Source organism: Chiloscyllium punctatum, chromosome 29, assembly GCF_047496795.1.
Source record: "Chiloscyllium punctatum isolate Juve2018m chromosome 29, sChiPun1.3, whole genome shotgun sequence".
In the NCBI taxonomy this organism is placed as follows: domain Eukaryota; kingdom Metazoa; phylum Chordata; class Chondrichthyes; order Orectolobiformes; family Hemiscylliidae; genus Chiloscyllium; species Chiloscyllium punctatum.
Window position 1 is genome coordinate 80,685,438 of NC_092767.1, and position 15,301 is coordinate 80,700,738.

The 15,301-nt window shown below is 41.4% G+C and overlaps 1 protein-coding gene across 3 annotated transcripts in view; it reads left to right on the top strand.

Moving 5' to 3' along the window:
- Nucleotides 1–15,301, top strand: part of LOC140454655 (latent-transforming growth factor beta-binding protein 4-like) — a 146,803-nt gene that overhangs the window by 12,451 nt on the left and 119,051 nt on the right. For all 3 annotated transcript variants that reach the window (XM_072549581.1, XM_072549582.1, XM_072549583.1), the window contains one exon: nt 91–367. In XM_072549581.1, the coding sequence (XP_072405682.1) occupies nt 91–367 (277 nt within the window). The remainder of the gene's footprint in view (nt 1–90; nt 368–15,301) is intronic.

Here is a 15,301-nt window from a genome sequence, read left to right on the forward strand (position 1 = left end):
GTGTTAAATAGAGATGTATAATGCCAGAATTTCAGACTTTCACCTTCTGAGAGCTGTTTCTTGATTGATTTTGTTCTGGTCACTTTGCAGCTATCTGTTTCCCACGTTGTCAGAATGGTGGATTTTGCCAACAGCCCCAGGTCTGTGTATGTAAACCTGGCTTTACCGGCACACGCTGTGAAGTAGTGACTGACCTTCATCTCCCAACCAATCCCACATTAGCTTCACCCAAGACACAGCATGTGCCAGCTTTGTCAATGGGACACGTCCGCAAGAAACAAAAGAGGGAGAGAGCCGGAGGGACGAAAGCTTCAAGCCCTCGCTACATTGGCCGAAAGAAGTCTACAGTTCGATGGCAACCACTCACGTAAGTACCAGAGGAGCCATTCTCAACTAGGGGAAAGGCAGTGAAATTAGTAACTATGTCTAACAGACAGCACCCTCCTTCAATTACTGTTCCTTCACTGGTTTAGACAGGTGAACCCGAGTGAGCAGTGGTCAAACACAGGAACGTTTGGAAATGGTTAATGGGTTAAATCAACAATAATCTAAGGCACTACCTGTGGATTAACTGGGATGAGAGACACAACCATCTTCACTGCTGAATTTTACAGACTGCCCTTATTGGGCTATACATTAGATGTCGACATTGTTACGACACGGGTAAACCCTTCTGTTAATTAAACCAAACACACAGAAAAGGTAATCTCACCTCGTAAACTGTTAAAGTATGAGTGACAGAGGAATATCCAAATTCCATTATTTAAAGAAAAAAATTAACAATTTATTCTTTAACTTCAAAAGAGAACATTAAATAACAAACTATCTACAACTGTAAGCCTCCATTGTCTTAATGATTTATTTACCTCTCACTCTATGACAATATTTGATCCAATAAAGCCCCTATTAAATTTACAACAAATCAATTTTCAAAACCAGGTGCCATCTTTGTGTGCTGCACTTCCTCTGTCTGTAGCTTTCCACTGCATCATCTTTGGTCTTCTCCTGCAAAGATGTTTCATATGAAAAAGGTACCTTTTAGAGAGAGGGCCTATGGGCAGCCTATTGATGGCAGTAGGTGCTCTTTGTCTCCAGCTAATGGTTCAAAATGCCTGCTCTTTATACTCATTGGTTGTATTTTACTGTTTTGACAAAATCAAAATTTGATTGAATTTTAGTATCTTGGAGTATAATTTAAACTATTTGGTTGAATTTGAATGGTTGTGAAAACAACTCATTATCTGAGTTACAGCTCAAATGTTAGATCTTCAAATTGTCCAGAACATTCTGTACCTGCACTCAGTCACATGACAGGTGATTGCTAGCTTATCAACTTTCACTCTCTCTTAAAGGTACAGTACACACCTTCAACTCCACAACTCCTCCCCACTTAAGAATAGAAATGAACCATCATAATGTAAAGATAGCTTCATTTTAGTCGTCTAATTCTTAACCTCACTACCATGACATACATGGGACATTAATTTAAGTTCATACTAACCTCTGTACACACACATATATATAAAAAAAACTTTGGTATCTGTTCTACCTTACCTATGCTTTATCCATGAAATCTACAATAACGCATCTGCTATTACATTCTTATGATCCACAACATGTACAATTTGGAAATTAAAAGTCTGTAACATAAGACTCCAATGAATTAGTCTCATATTCTTGTCTTTAAAGTATTCCAAGAATGTAAGGGGATTGTGATTGTGTAAACAATCAACTCAGACACATTGTTCGTGACATAAACATTAAAATGTTGTAAGGCTAGTACCAAACTCAATCATTCTTTTTCAATCGTAGAGTATTTTCTCTGGTGAGTGTTGAGTTTCTTTGAAAAGTAACCAGTTGGCAGTTCAATTCCATCCTTATCTTCCTGTAGCAGTACAGCTCTAACTCTTATGTCACTAGCATCAATTGCAACTTTGAAGGGTTTCAAAAAATTTGGTGTAGCTAAAACTGGTGTAGTGGTTAATACTGCTTTTAAATTGTCAAATGCCTCCTGGCATTGTTCTGTCCACCGAAATTTTGTGTTCTTCTTCAGCAAATCTTTTAACAGTGCCACTACACGGCTGAAATTTGGATCAAACGTCCGATAGAATCCACTTAATCCCAAGAATTGAAGCACCTCTTTCTTCAAGGTTGGTCATGGAAATTCCTCCATGGCCTTTGTCTTGGCGTTCCATGGTGTCTGCATTCAGTGATGTCTGCGTTCAGTGGTGCCATCCTTCCATGATCGATGTTATGTCTCAAGAACATTACCTCTACTTTTGCGAATTTGGTTTTATTTAAGTTTATTACCAGGTTTGTTGTTCAATCATTCAAAGAGATCTGTGAACTGTACCATATGACCTTTCCAGGACTCACTAAAGATCACTACATCATCCAAATAGACTGTGCAGTTCGTTAACCCAGCCACAACTCTGTTCATGAGTCATTGGAATAGGGCAGGTATGTTCTTCATTCCAAAGGGCACCACTTTGAATTGACATAGCCCATTTGGAGTTACAAGCGCAGACATTTCTTTTGCTTTCTCTGATAAAGGTACCTGCCAGTAACCATGCTGTAAGTCCAACTTTGTGATGTAACTGGCTTGTCCAAATTTCTCTATACAGTCCTCCAATCTCGGTATTGGGCATGAATCCAATCTTGTTGCAGCATTGACCTTCTGATAGTCCATACAAAATTGTTGAGTCCCATCACATTTGGGAATTAACACGATCAGTGTTCACCACTCACTCTGACTCGATTCGATGTTATGTTTGTTGAGCATAGTCTTCACTTCCTTTTGGACCGGTCTGGCTTTGACAGGACTAAGACTGTAGGGGTGTTGTTTTATCAGAGCAGTATTCCTGACATCGACTTCATGCACTATAGCATTAGTCCTCTCCATCTTATTCCTGCATATGTCCTGCCGTAACAAACCTTTCAACCATGTTCTTTGCTCTTGAGACAGATAGTTTACTAACCTATCCCACTCCTCAAGGACTTTGTCATTGTTTAATATATTTTGAGGTACGTCAAATTCCACAACATCTAGATTTGATTCCTCACTCTGCAGGACAGTAACTAACACCTGTTTCTCCACAGCATTCTCCTTATTATAATAAGGTTTCAACATATTCACATGACATACCCAATATAGATTTTTTCTATCTGGCAGATAGTTCATCTCACTCAACTTTTTCTTAATTTGATAGGGACCACTAAACCTGGCTTTGAAGGGACCTCCTATTACCGGTAACAATACTAATACATCATCCCCACAGGAAAATGTCCAAATCTCAGAGTATTTATCTGCCACCTGCTTCATTCTATGCTGTGCCCTAGCTAACTCACCTATCTGATTTAAACTCTCCTTCACCTCCGATACATAATCCAAGTGTGAAACCTCCAAATTTGGTCTTATCAATTTGTCTTTAATTAATTTCAAAAGGCCTCTCACTTCATGTCCAAATATTAACTCAAAGAGAGTAAACTGAGTAGATTTGTTTGGGGCATCTCTAATGACACACAATACGAATAGGATACCTTTATCCCAAGTATTCTGGTAATCCTAGGAGAAAGTGAGGACTGCAGATGCTGGAGTATCAGAGCTTGAAAATGTGTTGCTGGAAAAGCGCAGCAGGCCAGGAAAGAAGGACTTATGCCCGAAACGTCGATTCTCCTGTTCCTTTGATGCTGCCTGGCCTGCTGTGCTTTTCCAGCAACACATTTTTAAATTCGGGTAATCCTGACAGTATGCTCTCAACATGGTCTTCAGGGTCTGATGCCACCTTTCTAAAGCTCCCTGGGATTCAGGATGATACACACTGGATTTAAAGTGCTGTATACCTAATCGATCCATAACCTTCTTAAACAGCCTAGCAGTAAAATTTGACTCTTAGTCTGACTGAATCTCCCCGGATAGCCCATACCGTGTGAAAAAAGCAACTTACTCCTCTACCATTCTTTTTGCCTTAACACTCTGGAATAGAATTGCCTCCAGAAATCTGGGAAACACATCCATTATGGTGAACAAGTACTGGTTCCCACTTTTAGTTCTCGGGAGGGGACCTACACAATCAATCATAACCTGCATGAAAGGTTCTTCAAATGTGGGAATTGGAAACAAAGGTGCTGGTTTTATTACTGCCTATGGCTTATCTGCTATTTGGCATGTATGACACATATGGCAAAAGTTAACCACATCCTTGTGTATTTCAGGCCAATAAAAATGTTTTTGTACCTTAGCCTGAGTCTTTCGTACCCCTAGGTGACCTCCTGCAGGTGGTTCATGTGCTACTGTAACACTTCCTGTCAATATGCTATAGGCAACACAACCTGGTGCATCTCTGCCCATTTCTCCTCTGCACTAATCTGCCATGGTCTCCATTTCCATTTTAGGATTCTAATAATCCTCAGGAATATTCTCTTCCTCTTTTTCGGATTACTCATCAATATACATATCTTTGATTGTCTCATCTTTCTGTTGCAAGTCCCTTTGCCTTTCAGGACTAAACACTTCTGTCTGACCCTCTGCCTGTTCAGGTTTTTCCTGCACCATTACATCAAACAGGGTATCTGCTAAGTGAACCTCAACTCCTTCATCTTTCTCTTTAGTTTTTGCTTCGTGCTGTGATTTATGATAGTGGGATCTTGTTATGACACTGTCTGGGAAAATATCAGGGTATTTTTCTTTTAACTCCTCAGTTCCCTGGTCTTCCTTGGGCTTCTCCACAACAAGGGGTATCACTCCTACCTTGAAACCTGCTAAATCATTCCCAAGAGCAAACTGGATTCCTGGATCTTATCTGTGTCAATCACTCCCACTGTCATTTCCCCAGTCTTGAGTTGGCACTCTAACCTGATCTTACATAGGGGAATGCTAACTTTTTGACCATCTATCCTACAAATTATCACTCTCTCAGGTAACAGATCAGAAAGAGTGCAAATATATTCATGTCTTACTATTAGAAACTGGTTAGATCCTGCATCTCTCAAAATATTAAGTCTTGTCATTCTCTTCTTTCTGAGTAAACTTTACCCACAGAGACGAATCCTTAGTCATGATCAGATACTAACCCCATACCCAGCCCCTGCCTTGGCTGTGCACTCTCCTGCAGTTCCTTGGCTCTTCTTGGGGTTTCCTTTACTACTTTCACTAACGCCACTGGCTTAGCTTCTTTTACCACTATCTTTTCCCACAGTGCCTTTCTTTAACAGCCAGCACTTTGTGTGTCCCACTTTAGCACAGTGGACATACACAAGGACTTTCACCTCCTTTCCACCCTCTTGGGTTTCTTTTTTAACCTGTGGTAAACAATTACCAGTATTCTCTACTCTTGGTTTCATAGTGTAGGATCTCCCTTCTCCCAACTTCTGACCCTCACAGATTGAAATTCTTGCCGGAAGCTAAAGCTTGTTTGACCTCTTCATAATCTCTTGAGCCCTCATCTGACATCGCTGCAAATACCTCACGAGCTCTGTCTACCAGTTTAGTCTGAACTAGCATTACCCTCAAGTCCTCTGACCCCTCCATCAGACTGGCCAGTTTTTCAAATAAAATAAAGAAGGTTTTGACAACTTTCTCATCAAAATGTGGTGGTGTTTAACACATTTGTACATGTCACTATCTTCTCTTAATCTCCATCCTGTTAACTTGACATTGCTAACTATGTTTCTATCTCTTTTTCTCTCCCACTTTCTTCTCTCTCTCTCTCTTTATTTCTTTTTCCCTCTCCTAAGTTTTTTCTAACTCTACAGCACTTATCTGTTTCTCTGACACACCTAATTGCTCAAGTAATTCCCTTCCAATTTCAGCTTTACTTTTGTCCTTGGGTAAACCCAATTCTAACCTCTTTGCTAATTCTAGAAGTGAGGTCTTTTTCTTTCCTTCTAAACTTTCTTGGCAAATTTGGAAATCATCTTCAAGCCCCAGAACCTCTTTCACAATTTTAAGGGCCATTTGTCTCACTTTTAATTTAACCAACCACTAACAACTGAAATTCAACAAATTGTCTCACCTATGGTTTATTTAAAGATCTAGGACACTAATCAGCAAGTGTTTAAATCTGCTGGGATTTTATCTGTTCAGATTTGTCCAAATCTCAGACTGGATCTGTCTAAACCATTCCAAATCACAGACCCGAGCCCAAACACTGTTATGACACGGGGTAAACCCTTCTGCTCAGTTAAACCAAACATACAGAAAAGCTCACCCCACCTCGTAAATTGTTAAAGTATGAGTGACAGCAGACTACTCAAATTCCACTATTTAAAGAAAAATTAACAATTTATACTTTAATTTAAAAAAAATTAAATAACAACTATCTACAACTGTAAGCCTCCTTTGTCTTAATGATTTATTTACCTCTCACTCTATGACAATATTTGATCCAATAAAGCCCCAATTAAATTTACAGCAAATCAATTTTCAAAACCAGGTGCCATCTTTGTGTGCTGCACTTCCTCTGTCTGTAGATTTCCACTGCATCATCTTTGGTCTTCTCCTGCAAAGATGTTTCATATGAAAACGATACCTTTTAGAGAGAGGGCCTATGGGCAGCCTATTGATGGCAGTAGGTGCTCTTTGTCTCCAGCTAATGGTTCAAAATGCCTGCTCTTTATACCCCAAAACATCAGATCGTCTCATTGGTTTGATTTTGTCAAGACAAATTCAATTGGATTTTAGTATCTTGGGGCATAATTTAAACTGATTGGTTGAATTTGAATGGTTGTGAAAACAACTCATTATCTGATTTATAGCTCAAATATTACATCTTCAAATTGTCCAGAATGCTCTATGCCTGCATTCAGTCACATGACAGGTGCTTGCTAGCTTATCAACTTTCACTCTCTCTTAAAGGTACAGTACACGCCTTCAACTCCACGACACCATCATCATGAATAATTAGCTCCCACCAAAAGATGATGTAACAACATCCCAGCTTAATGGTTTTGTGAGAACTTGATATTCTCTGAGGCTGGGAATCAAGTTGGAAATATATCCTCCAGTCTGAACTCTGAGGAAATGTTCTCACTGCTGTCATATAGTTCAGGGGATCCCAATTAGAAATCCTGCAATAAACACCAATTGTGACTTTGAGAGAGAAGAGAAAGCAAACATTGGACATGGGGTTCAGGTTGAAAAAGGTGTTTGAAAATCTGGTTGAATGGATGAGGAGATTTCTAAAAGTGGAATAAGGAGATATGAAGGAATTTGAGGAGTGAGTTGTGGGTGCGGAGGTGTGATGTACAGGAGGTTTGTAAAACTGGAGGAGGTTGTAGATGTTGGTTATGGAAGGACGATGGAACAATTTAAAGACAAGCGCCCGGATCTATTGTCGCTCAAATATTTTCAGCTTCAGACTATTTGGAATTTAGTGAGTTAAGGAATCCAACCTGGACAGAAACATGAAGGAGGTTTCACTTGGTGTGAGGGTCTGAGGACATTGTTAGTAACTAATATGATGTGGAGCTTGAAACTCAGTTCCATTTCTTTTGAGAAGCTCGTGTTTAGTTAATTAATTAAGGAGCTAGCTAAAACAAATTCTTGAACAATAATGGAGCCAAACTGACTCATCTAAGTCACATCAACAATATTGAGTGCAGCCTGCATTAAGTGCACCTGGCACAGAGTGGAAGTTGTGTGAGTTCAGGGAGCGTGTGGGTTTGGTCAGCCTGAGACTTTGGTGAAATGGTAGAAGGAGGTCCATCTGTCTTCTTTCTTTCTTGCCCTTTTCGGAGTGCACCATTTCACCCACTTCACCCACAGCAGCTGGCAGTCAGTGTGCGCTCGATTTGAGAAACAATGAAAAAATGAGTGACATCATAGGAGTCGGGTGAGCTAATTAAATGTTAACATATAACTTTCAGTTGTAAATGGTAATAGCATTTAATTGATAAAGTAAAATTGTGATAAATAATAAAAATTTAACACGACTTATCAAATTAACAACTACATTTAACTAATTAGATAAGGCAATGGAGAACCAGGCTGACGAACATGGGACATGGGGGCTTCTGGACCTGAAAGTAATCTAAGGCAAACACCTCTACCGTAAATGTGTAAAATTACAGGGAATCCAACTCAATCATTAAATTGGAGGCTGAACTGAAGATATTATGATGTATCAGACAAGAAGAAGAGATACCAGATATCCTAGAATCCACCCAATGTGTACAATGATGCTTTGTTCTAAAGACAATCACACCCCTTAGGGTTTGGCTCTCCAATTCCACCAGTAGTAAGGGTCAGGACCATTGAATCATGAGTGAGGCAGGTAAGGGCAAGGAGGATACTTATAATGTAGGAGACTCGGCCTGTGTAATGATGTTTCACTTGTATGGACAAAAACAAGGTCTGTAGGGAGGTGGAGCACATTGACCAGGACACTTTGGTTGCCTTTCAAGAAGCGGGGGAGTGAAAATGAATACAGTGGCAATAGAGGCTAATATAATTAAGGGAATAGATACCATTCTCTGGAGCCAAGAGGGTGAGTCCAGGCGACTGTGTTGTCTGCTTGGTGCCAGAGTTTCGGACATCTGCTCAGGGTAGTGTGGAATTTGGAGTGGGAGGGAGAAGATCTAATTGTTGTGTCCCATGTAGGTACCAGTGGCATTGGTGGGGCAAGGAAGGAGTTTCTACTTAGACATTATTAGGAGCTAGGCACCAAATTGAAGAGCAGAACTTCAAAGGTAATAATCCTGAACCATATTCCAATTGACAGAGGCCAGGAAGAAGTTAATACACTGCTCAAGGACTGGTTTGGGAAAAGTAGGTTTCGATTCATGGACCACTGGAACTCATACTGGGGAAATGGGGTTTATACCAATAGGACAGACTTCATCTGGCAATCTCTATACCTAAGGAAGTAGAAAGGGTTTTATACTAAACAGTGGGAGTGAGGATAAAGCTTGAGTAGGTGTAGCAAATCCAGGGGTTGAGTCAAGGTAGTGGGCAGAGAAAGTCAGGAACAGGCAGAAAGAATACATCTCAGAATGCATCAACAGTCAAGATAAGATGTTACAACAATAAAAAAAGCAAAATTAAATAGGCTATATCTGAATGCATGCAGCATTCATAGCTAATTGATAGTGCACATTGAAGTAAATAAATGGGATGATGTCAGAGCTATTATAGAGATGTAGCTACGGGATGTGAAGGTTGGGTCCTGGATATTCAACCCTCAAAAAGAAACCTCACGGGACCCTCATAAAAGAACAGGAAGCTTGGTAAAGGGGGAGGGTTAACACTGTTAATCAAGGATGGCACAGGAAGGAAGTTACTAGTGGGAGTACTCTATCAGTCCCCTAACAATAACTACACCGTGGGACAAAACATACAAGAAATATTAAGCACTTGTGAAAAGGGGACAGCAATGATCACAGATGATGTTAATCTACATACAAACTGGAAAAATCAGTTTGGCAGGAAAAATCTGGATGAAGAGTTTGTAGAATGCTTTCAAGATGGTAGCAGAATGTGCTGCTCTAAAAAACAAACATAGATTTTTGAACCCCCAAATTGGGCTCCATTGTGACTGACCCTTGAGCTTTATCTGGAAGAGGTACCATGACAAGCGTAGAGATTTTTCTCTTCACTTCATTTAATTTATTGCCTTATTATTCAAACTGAAACTATCACTCATCAGGATTCAAGTTGAATCTCTGCAGGTTTTCTGGGGAGTAGCAAAAACAATACTACTCACCCCTGCTGAAAAAGCACAAAAGTCTGATATAAGGCAGTCATCAGGGTCTAAGCAGTGAGAGCACATTATCCCATACGGGAGAAAGACAACATGACAGAACTGAATTTAGTTTTAAGATATATAAATATTTAAAATTGTATTCAAAGTTTGTGAGAAGATTTGTAGCTCGGGTGCTCGTTGTTGTGGTTCTGTTTGCCGAGCTTTCCAAATATTTATTTTATAAATAAATATTGTATTGCAATAGATTACAGAATCAATTCTTGAAAATAATTCAATCCCTTTCTTCTGTGCCTGCCTCTTTTTGTTTTCTTAATGGGAGCTGTCCTATGTTGGGTACTCTGTACTGGCTCCTGTAAAATGCTGGGCTTTCAACCAGCCAGTGCTGGAAAAGCTGTTTTCTGCAAGTGTTCTGAAGTATACAGTTCCAGAGGCTGATTTTTGGAGTGTTGATGTTGCCATCACTTGTCCCAGGGACCTCAGTGGATGTTGTGTTGGGTGCTGATGCTCTGGACTGTTGTACACGGGAGAATATGAATAAGGAACAGAATTAGACCATTTGGTCTCTCGTGAGAAATAAGTTCATTGTTCATTTGATTACTCTACATTTCTATGTACCCCACCATCCTCCAATAACCATTCACACTCCCACTTGTTTATCAAGAATCTATCCATCTCTGCCATAAAAAATATTCAAGACCTTTGCTTCCACTGCCTTTTGAGAAAGCTCCAAAAACTCTCAAGCACTGTAAGAAAGATGTTTCTCCTTATCTCTGTCTTAAATGGACAACCGCTTTCTTTTAAACAGTTATTCCTAGTTCTAGATTCTCCTACAAGCTGAGACATCCTCCCCACATCCTCCCTGCCCCAATGCCTCAGGATCATCTCTGCTTCAATCATGTTGCCTCACACTCTTGTAAACTCCAGCAGATGCCAATCCCAACCCACCCAATCTTTCCTCATAAGAAAACCATCCATTCCAGGGATTTCCCGATTAATCCCTCTCTGAACTGACACCGACATTTTATCATCCTTCGTTAAAAGAGGTGACCAATATGATGCTCAAGATGTGGTGTCATTGGTACCCTGTATAACTCCCTACTTTTGTAATCGATTCCCTAACACGGGGTGACACGATGGCTCAGTGGTTAGCACTGCTGCCTCACAGCACTAGGGTCCCACGTTTGATTCCAACCTCGGGCGACTGTTGGAGTTTGCACATTCTCCCTGTGTCTGCGTAGGTTTCCTCTCGGTGCTCCGGTTTCCTCCCACAATCCAAAGATGTGTAGGTCAGGTGAATTGGCCATGCTAAATTGCCCGTAGTGTTAGGTGCATTAGTCAGAGGAAAATGGGTGGGTTACTCTTTGAGGGTCGGTGTGGACTTGTTGGGCCGAAGGACCTGTTTTCACACTGTAGGGAATCTAATCTAATCATCAAAAAATTAAATTGCCTAATTATTTGCTGCACCAGCAAACAAATCTTCTATCATTGATGCACAAGAACATCCAGGTCCCTTTGATCTGAGTTTGCAACCTCTCACCGTTTAAATAATATGTTTTTTATTCTTTCTGCCAAAGTAGGCAAGTTCATACTTTCCTACATTATATGGGTTTTGCATCTGCTGCATTTCCTACACTATGTGGATGGCACAGTGGCTCAGTGGTTACCACTGCTGCCTCATAGCGCTGGGGACCCAAGTTTAATTCCTGCCTTGAGTGACTGTGTCGAGTTTGCACGTTCTCCCTGTGTCTGTGTGGGTTTCCTCCAGGTGCTCTGATTTACTCCCACAATCCAAACATGTAAGTCAGGTGAATTAGTCATGCTAAATTGCCCATAGTATTAGGTGCATTAGGTAGGGGAATGGGTTTGGGTGGGTCACTCTTCAGAGGGTTGGTGTGGACTTGTTGGGCCAAATGGCCTGTTTTCATACTGTAGGGAATTTAATACTGTTTGTCGGATCTTTTCCCACTCACTTAACCTATCTACAGTGTATATTTCTTTGTAGCTTCCTTATGTCCTCTTCCCAACTTGTTTTCCTACCGATCTTGTATTGTCAGCAGATTTAGTAGTTATCTCTTCCGTCATACACCATTTGTATTTTTTTTAATTCATTTGTGGGATTGGGCATAACTGGCTGGCCAGCATTGATAGCCCATCCCTATTTGCCCTTGAGAAGGTGACGGTGAGCTGCCTTCTTGAACCACTGCAGGCCACCTGCTCTGGGTAGACCCAGAATGCCATTAGGGAGGAATTCTAGGATCTTGACCCAATGACTGTGAAGGAACGGTGGTATATTTCCAAGTCAGGGTGATGAGTTGCTTGGAGGGGAACTTGCAGGGGCTGGTGTTCCCAACTACATGTTGCCCTTGTCCTTCTAGGTGGAAGTGATCGTGGGTTTTGATGGTGCTGTCCAAGGATCTTTGGTGATTTTCTACAATGCATCTTGTAGATAGTACACACTGCCGCTACTGAGCGCCAGTGGTAGAGGGATTGAAAGTTTGTAAATGTGATGCCAATCAAGCGGGTTGCTTTGTCCTGGGTGGTGTCAAGCTTCTTGAGTGTTGTTGGAGCTGCACCCATCCAGGGCAAGTGAGAGTATTACATCACACTCCTGACTTGTGCCTTGTAGATGGTGGATTGACTTTGGGAGTCAGGAGGTGAGTTACTTGCTGCAGTATCCCTAGTCTCTGACCTGCTCTTGTAGCCACTGTGTTTATGTGGTGAGGCCAGTTGAGTCTCTGGTCAATGGTAACCTCAAGGATGTTGACAGTGGAGGATTCAGTGATGGTAATACCGTTGAATGTCAAGGAACAGTGGTTAGTGTGTCTATTATTGGTGATGGTCATTGTCTGGCATTTGTGTGGTGCAAATGTTACTTGCCACTTGTCGGCCCAAGCCTGGATACTGTGCAGACCTTGTTGCATTTGAACATGGGCTCCTTCAGTATCTGAGGAGTCACGAATGGTGCTGAATACTGTGCAATCATTGGTGAACATCCCCACTTCTGACCTTATGACAGAGGAAAGGTCATTGATGAAGCAGCTAAAGATTTATTGGGCCTAGAACACAATGGGGATTCCTGCTGAGATGACTAATCCTCCACAACTACAACCATCTTCCTTTGTGCCAAGTATGACTAACCAATGGAGTGTTTGCCCCCGATATCCATTGATTCCAGTTTTGCCAGGGCTCATTGATGTCAAGGATTGACCCTCTCCTCTGGAATTCAGCTTTTTTGTCCATGTATGAACCAAGGCTGTAATGAGCTCAGCAGCTGAGTGGCCCTGGCGAAACCCAAACTGGGTGTCACTGAGCAGTTTGTTACTGATCAGGTGCTGCTTGGTAGCCCTGTTGCTGAACCAATCCATCACTTTACTGATGATGGAGAGTTGACTGATCGGGCGGTAATTGCTCGAGTTGGATTTGTCCTGCTTTTTATGTACAGGACATACCTGGGCAATTTTCCACATTGTTGGGTAGATGCCAGTGTTGTAACTGTATGGGAACAGTTTGACCAGGGGAGTAGCAAGTTTTGGAACACACGGAGCACACATCTTTAGTACTATTGCCGGAATGTTGTCAGGGCCCATTGCCTTTTCAGTATCCAGTGCCTCCAGTCGTTTCGTGATATCACATGAAGTGAATCGAATTAGCTGGAGACTGGTATCTGTGATGCTGGGGACCACTGGAGGAGCCCGAGATGGATCATCCACTTGACACTCCTGACTGAAGATTGTTGCATCAGCCTTATCTTTTGCACTGATGTGCTGGGCTCCTCCATCACTGAGGAGCGGGATATTTGTGGTGCTGCCTCCTCCAGTAAGTTAGTTAATTGACCATCACCATTCACAACTGGATGTGGAAGGACTGCAGAGCTTAGATCTGATGCACTGGTTGTGGGATTACCTAGCTCTTTCTATCACTCACTGCTTATGCTGTTTGGCAAGTAGTCTTGTTCGGTAGCTTTAGCAGGTTGACACCTCATTTTTAGGTATGCCTGATGCTGCTCCTGGCATGCCCTCCTGTAGTATCCATTGAACCAGGATTGATCCCCTGTCTTGATGGTAATGGTTGAGTGGGGGATATGCCGAGCCATGAGGTTGCAGATTGTGCTGGAGTACAATTCTGCCGTTGCTGATGGCCCACAGACCCTCATAGATGCTCAGTCTTGAGCTGCTAGATCAGTTCGAAGTCTGTCCCATTCAGCACAGTGATAGTGCCATACAACATGATGGAGGTTATTCTCAATGTGAAGGCAGGACCTCAGTTCCACAAGGACAGTGCGATGGTCACTTTTACCAATACTGTCATGGACAGATGGTTCTGCAACCAGCTGATTAGTAAGGATGTGGTCAAACATGCTTTTTCCTCTTGTTGGTTCCTTCACCACCTGCCACAGACACAGTCGAGCAGTTATATCCTTTAGGACCTGACCAGCTCGATCAGTGATGCTGCTGCCAAGCCACCTGGGTGGTGGACATTGACATTCCCCACCCAGAGTACATTTTGTACCCTTGTCACCCTCAGTGCTTCCTCCAAGTGGAGGAGTACTGACTCATCAGCCAAAGGAGGACAGTATGTGGTCACTTTATGAATTTATATCAATTGTAAACAGTTGAGGTGCCCATACTGTGGGACAACACACATTATGTTTCGTCAGCCAGAAAATGAGCCACTTATGCCACCTCTCTAGTCCCTGTAAGATATAACCAATCTTCTGTCTGTGGCAAAGTATTACTTCTAACACCATGAACTTTAATTTTAAACACCAACCTTTGATGTGGCACTCTATTAAACACCTTCTGGAAATCCAAGTTCAGTACATTCGCTAGTTCCCCTTTCTCTACAGCAAGTGTTACTTCTTCATACAACTTCAATAAGTTGTTTAAGCATGATTTTCCTTTCACAAAAGCACTGCTGTAATATCTTCAATAATGACTTGGAGCATTTTTCCGATGACAGATGTTAAACTAACTGACCTGTAATTTCCTGTCTAATCCTTTGCTTTTTTAATAAAAGAGTTATGTTTGTTATCTTCCAATCTGAAGGAACATTCCCCAAATTGAGAATATTTTGGAAAATTAACAGCTGCCCATAGCTCCAACAATTTGCTTACTACACCACCTGATGATGGAGCAGCACTCTGAAAGCCAGTGCTTCCAAATAAACCTGTTGGACTATAACCTGGTGTTGTGTGATTTTTTACTTTGTACACTCCAGTCCAACATCAGCACCTCCAAATCATCACCACCACCTAATGATGGTAATATTTTTGAGTTCCTCCTGTCTCCCATTTCCTGTTTTACAGCTATTTCTAGGACATTACTCGTTTCTTCCTAGTGAAGGCTGATATAAAGTATGTGCTCAATTCATTTCTCATCTAATTTTCCATAATTAATTCCCAAGGCGTACTTTCTATAGGAGGAATTCTGACTTTAACTCTCCTTTTAGAAATAAATTTTAGAAATTTTGCTCTGTTTTCTTTTCTTTAGCTCACTTTCTCTCATGTTCTAATTTCACTTTCTTATTAATCTTTTCATTAATTACCATTGTTCTCCAGTCTAATGTGTTTGGTGTTCTGGCCTGCCGTTACCTTTGTGCAA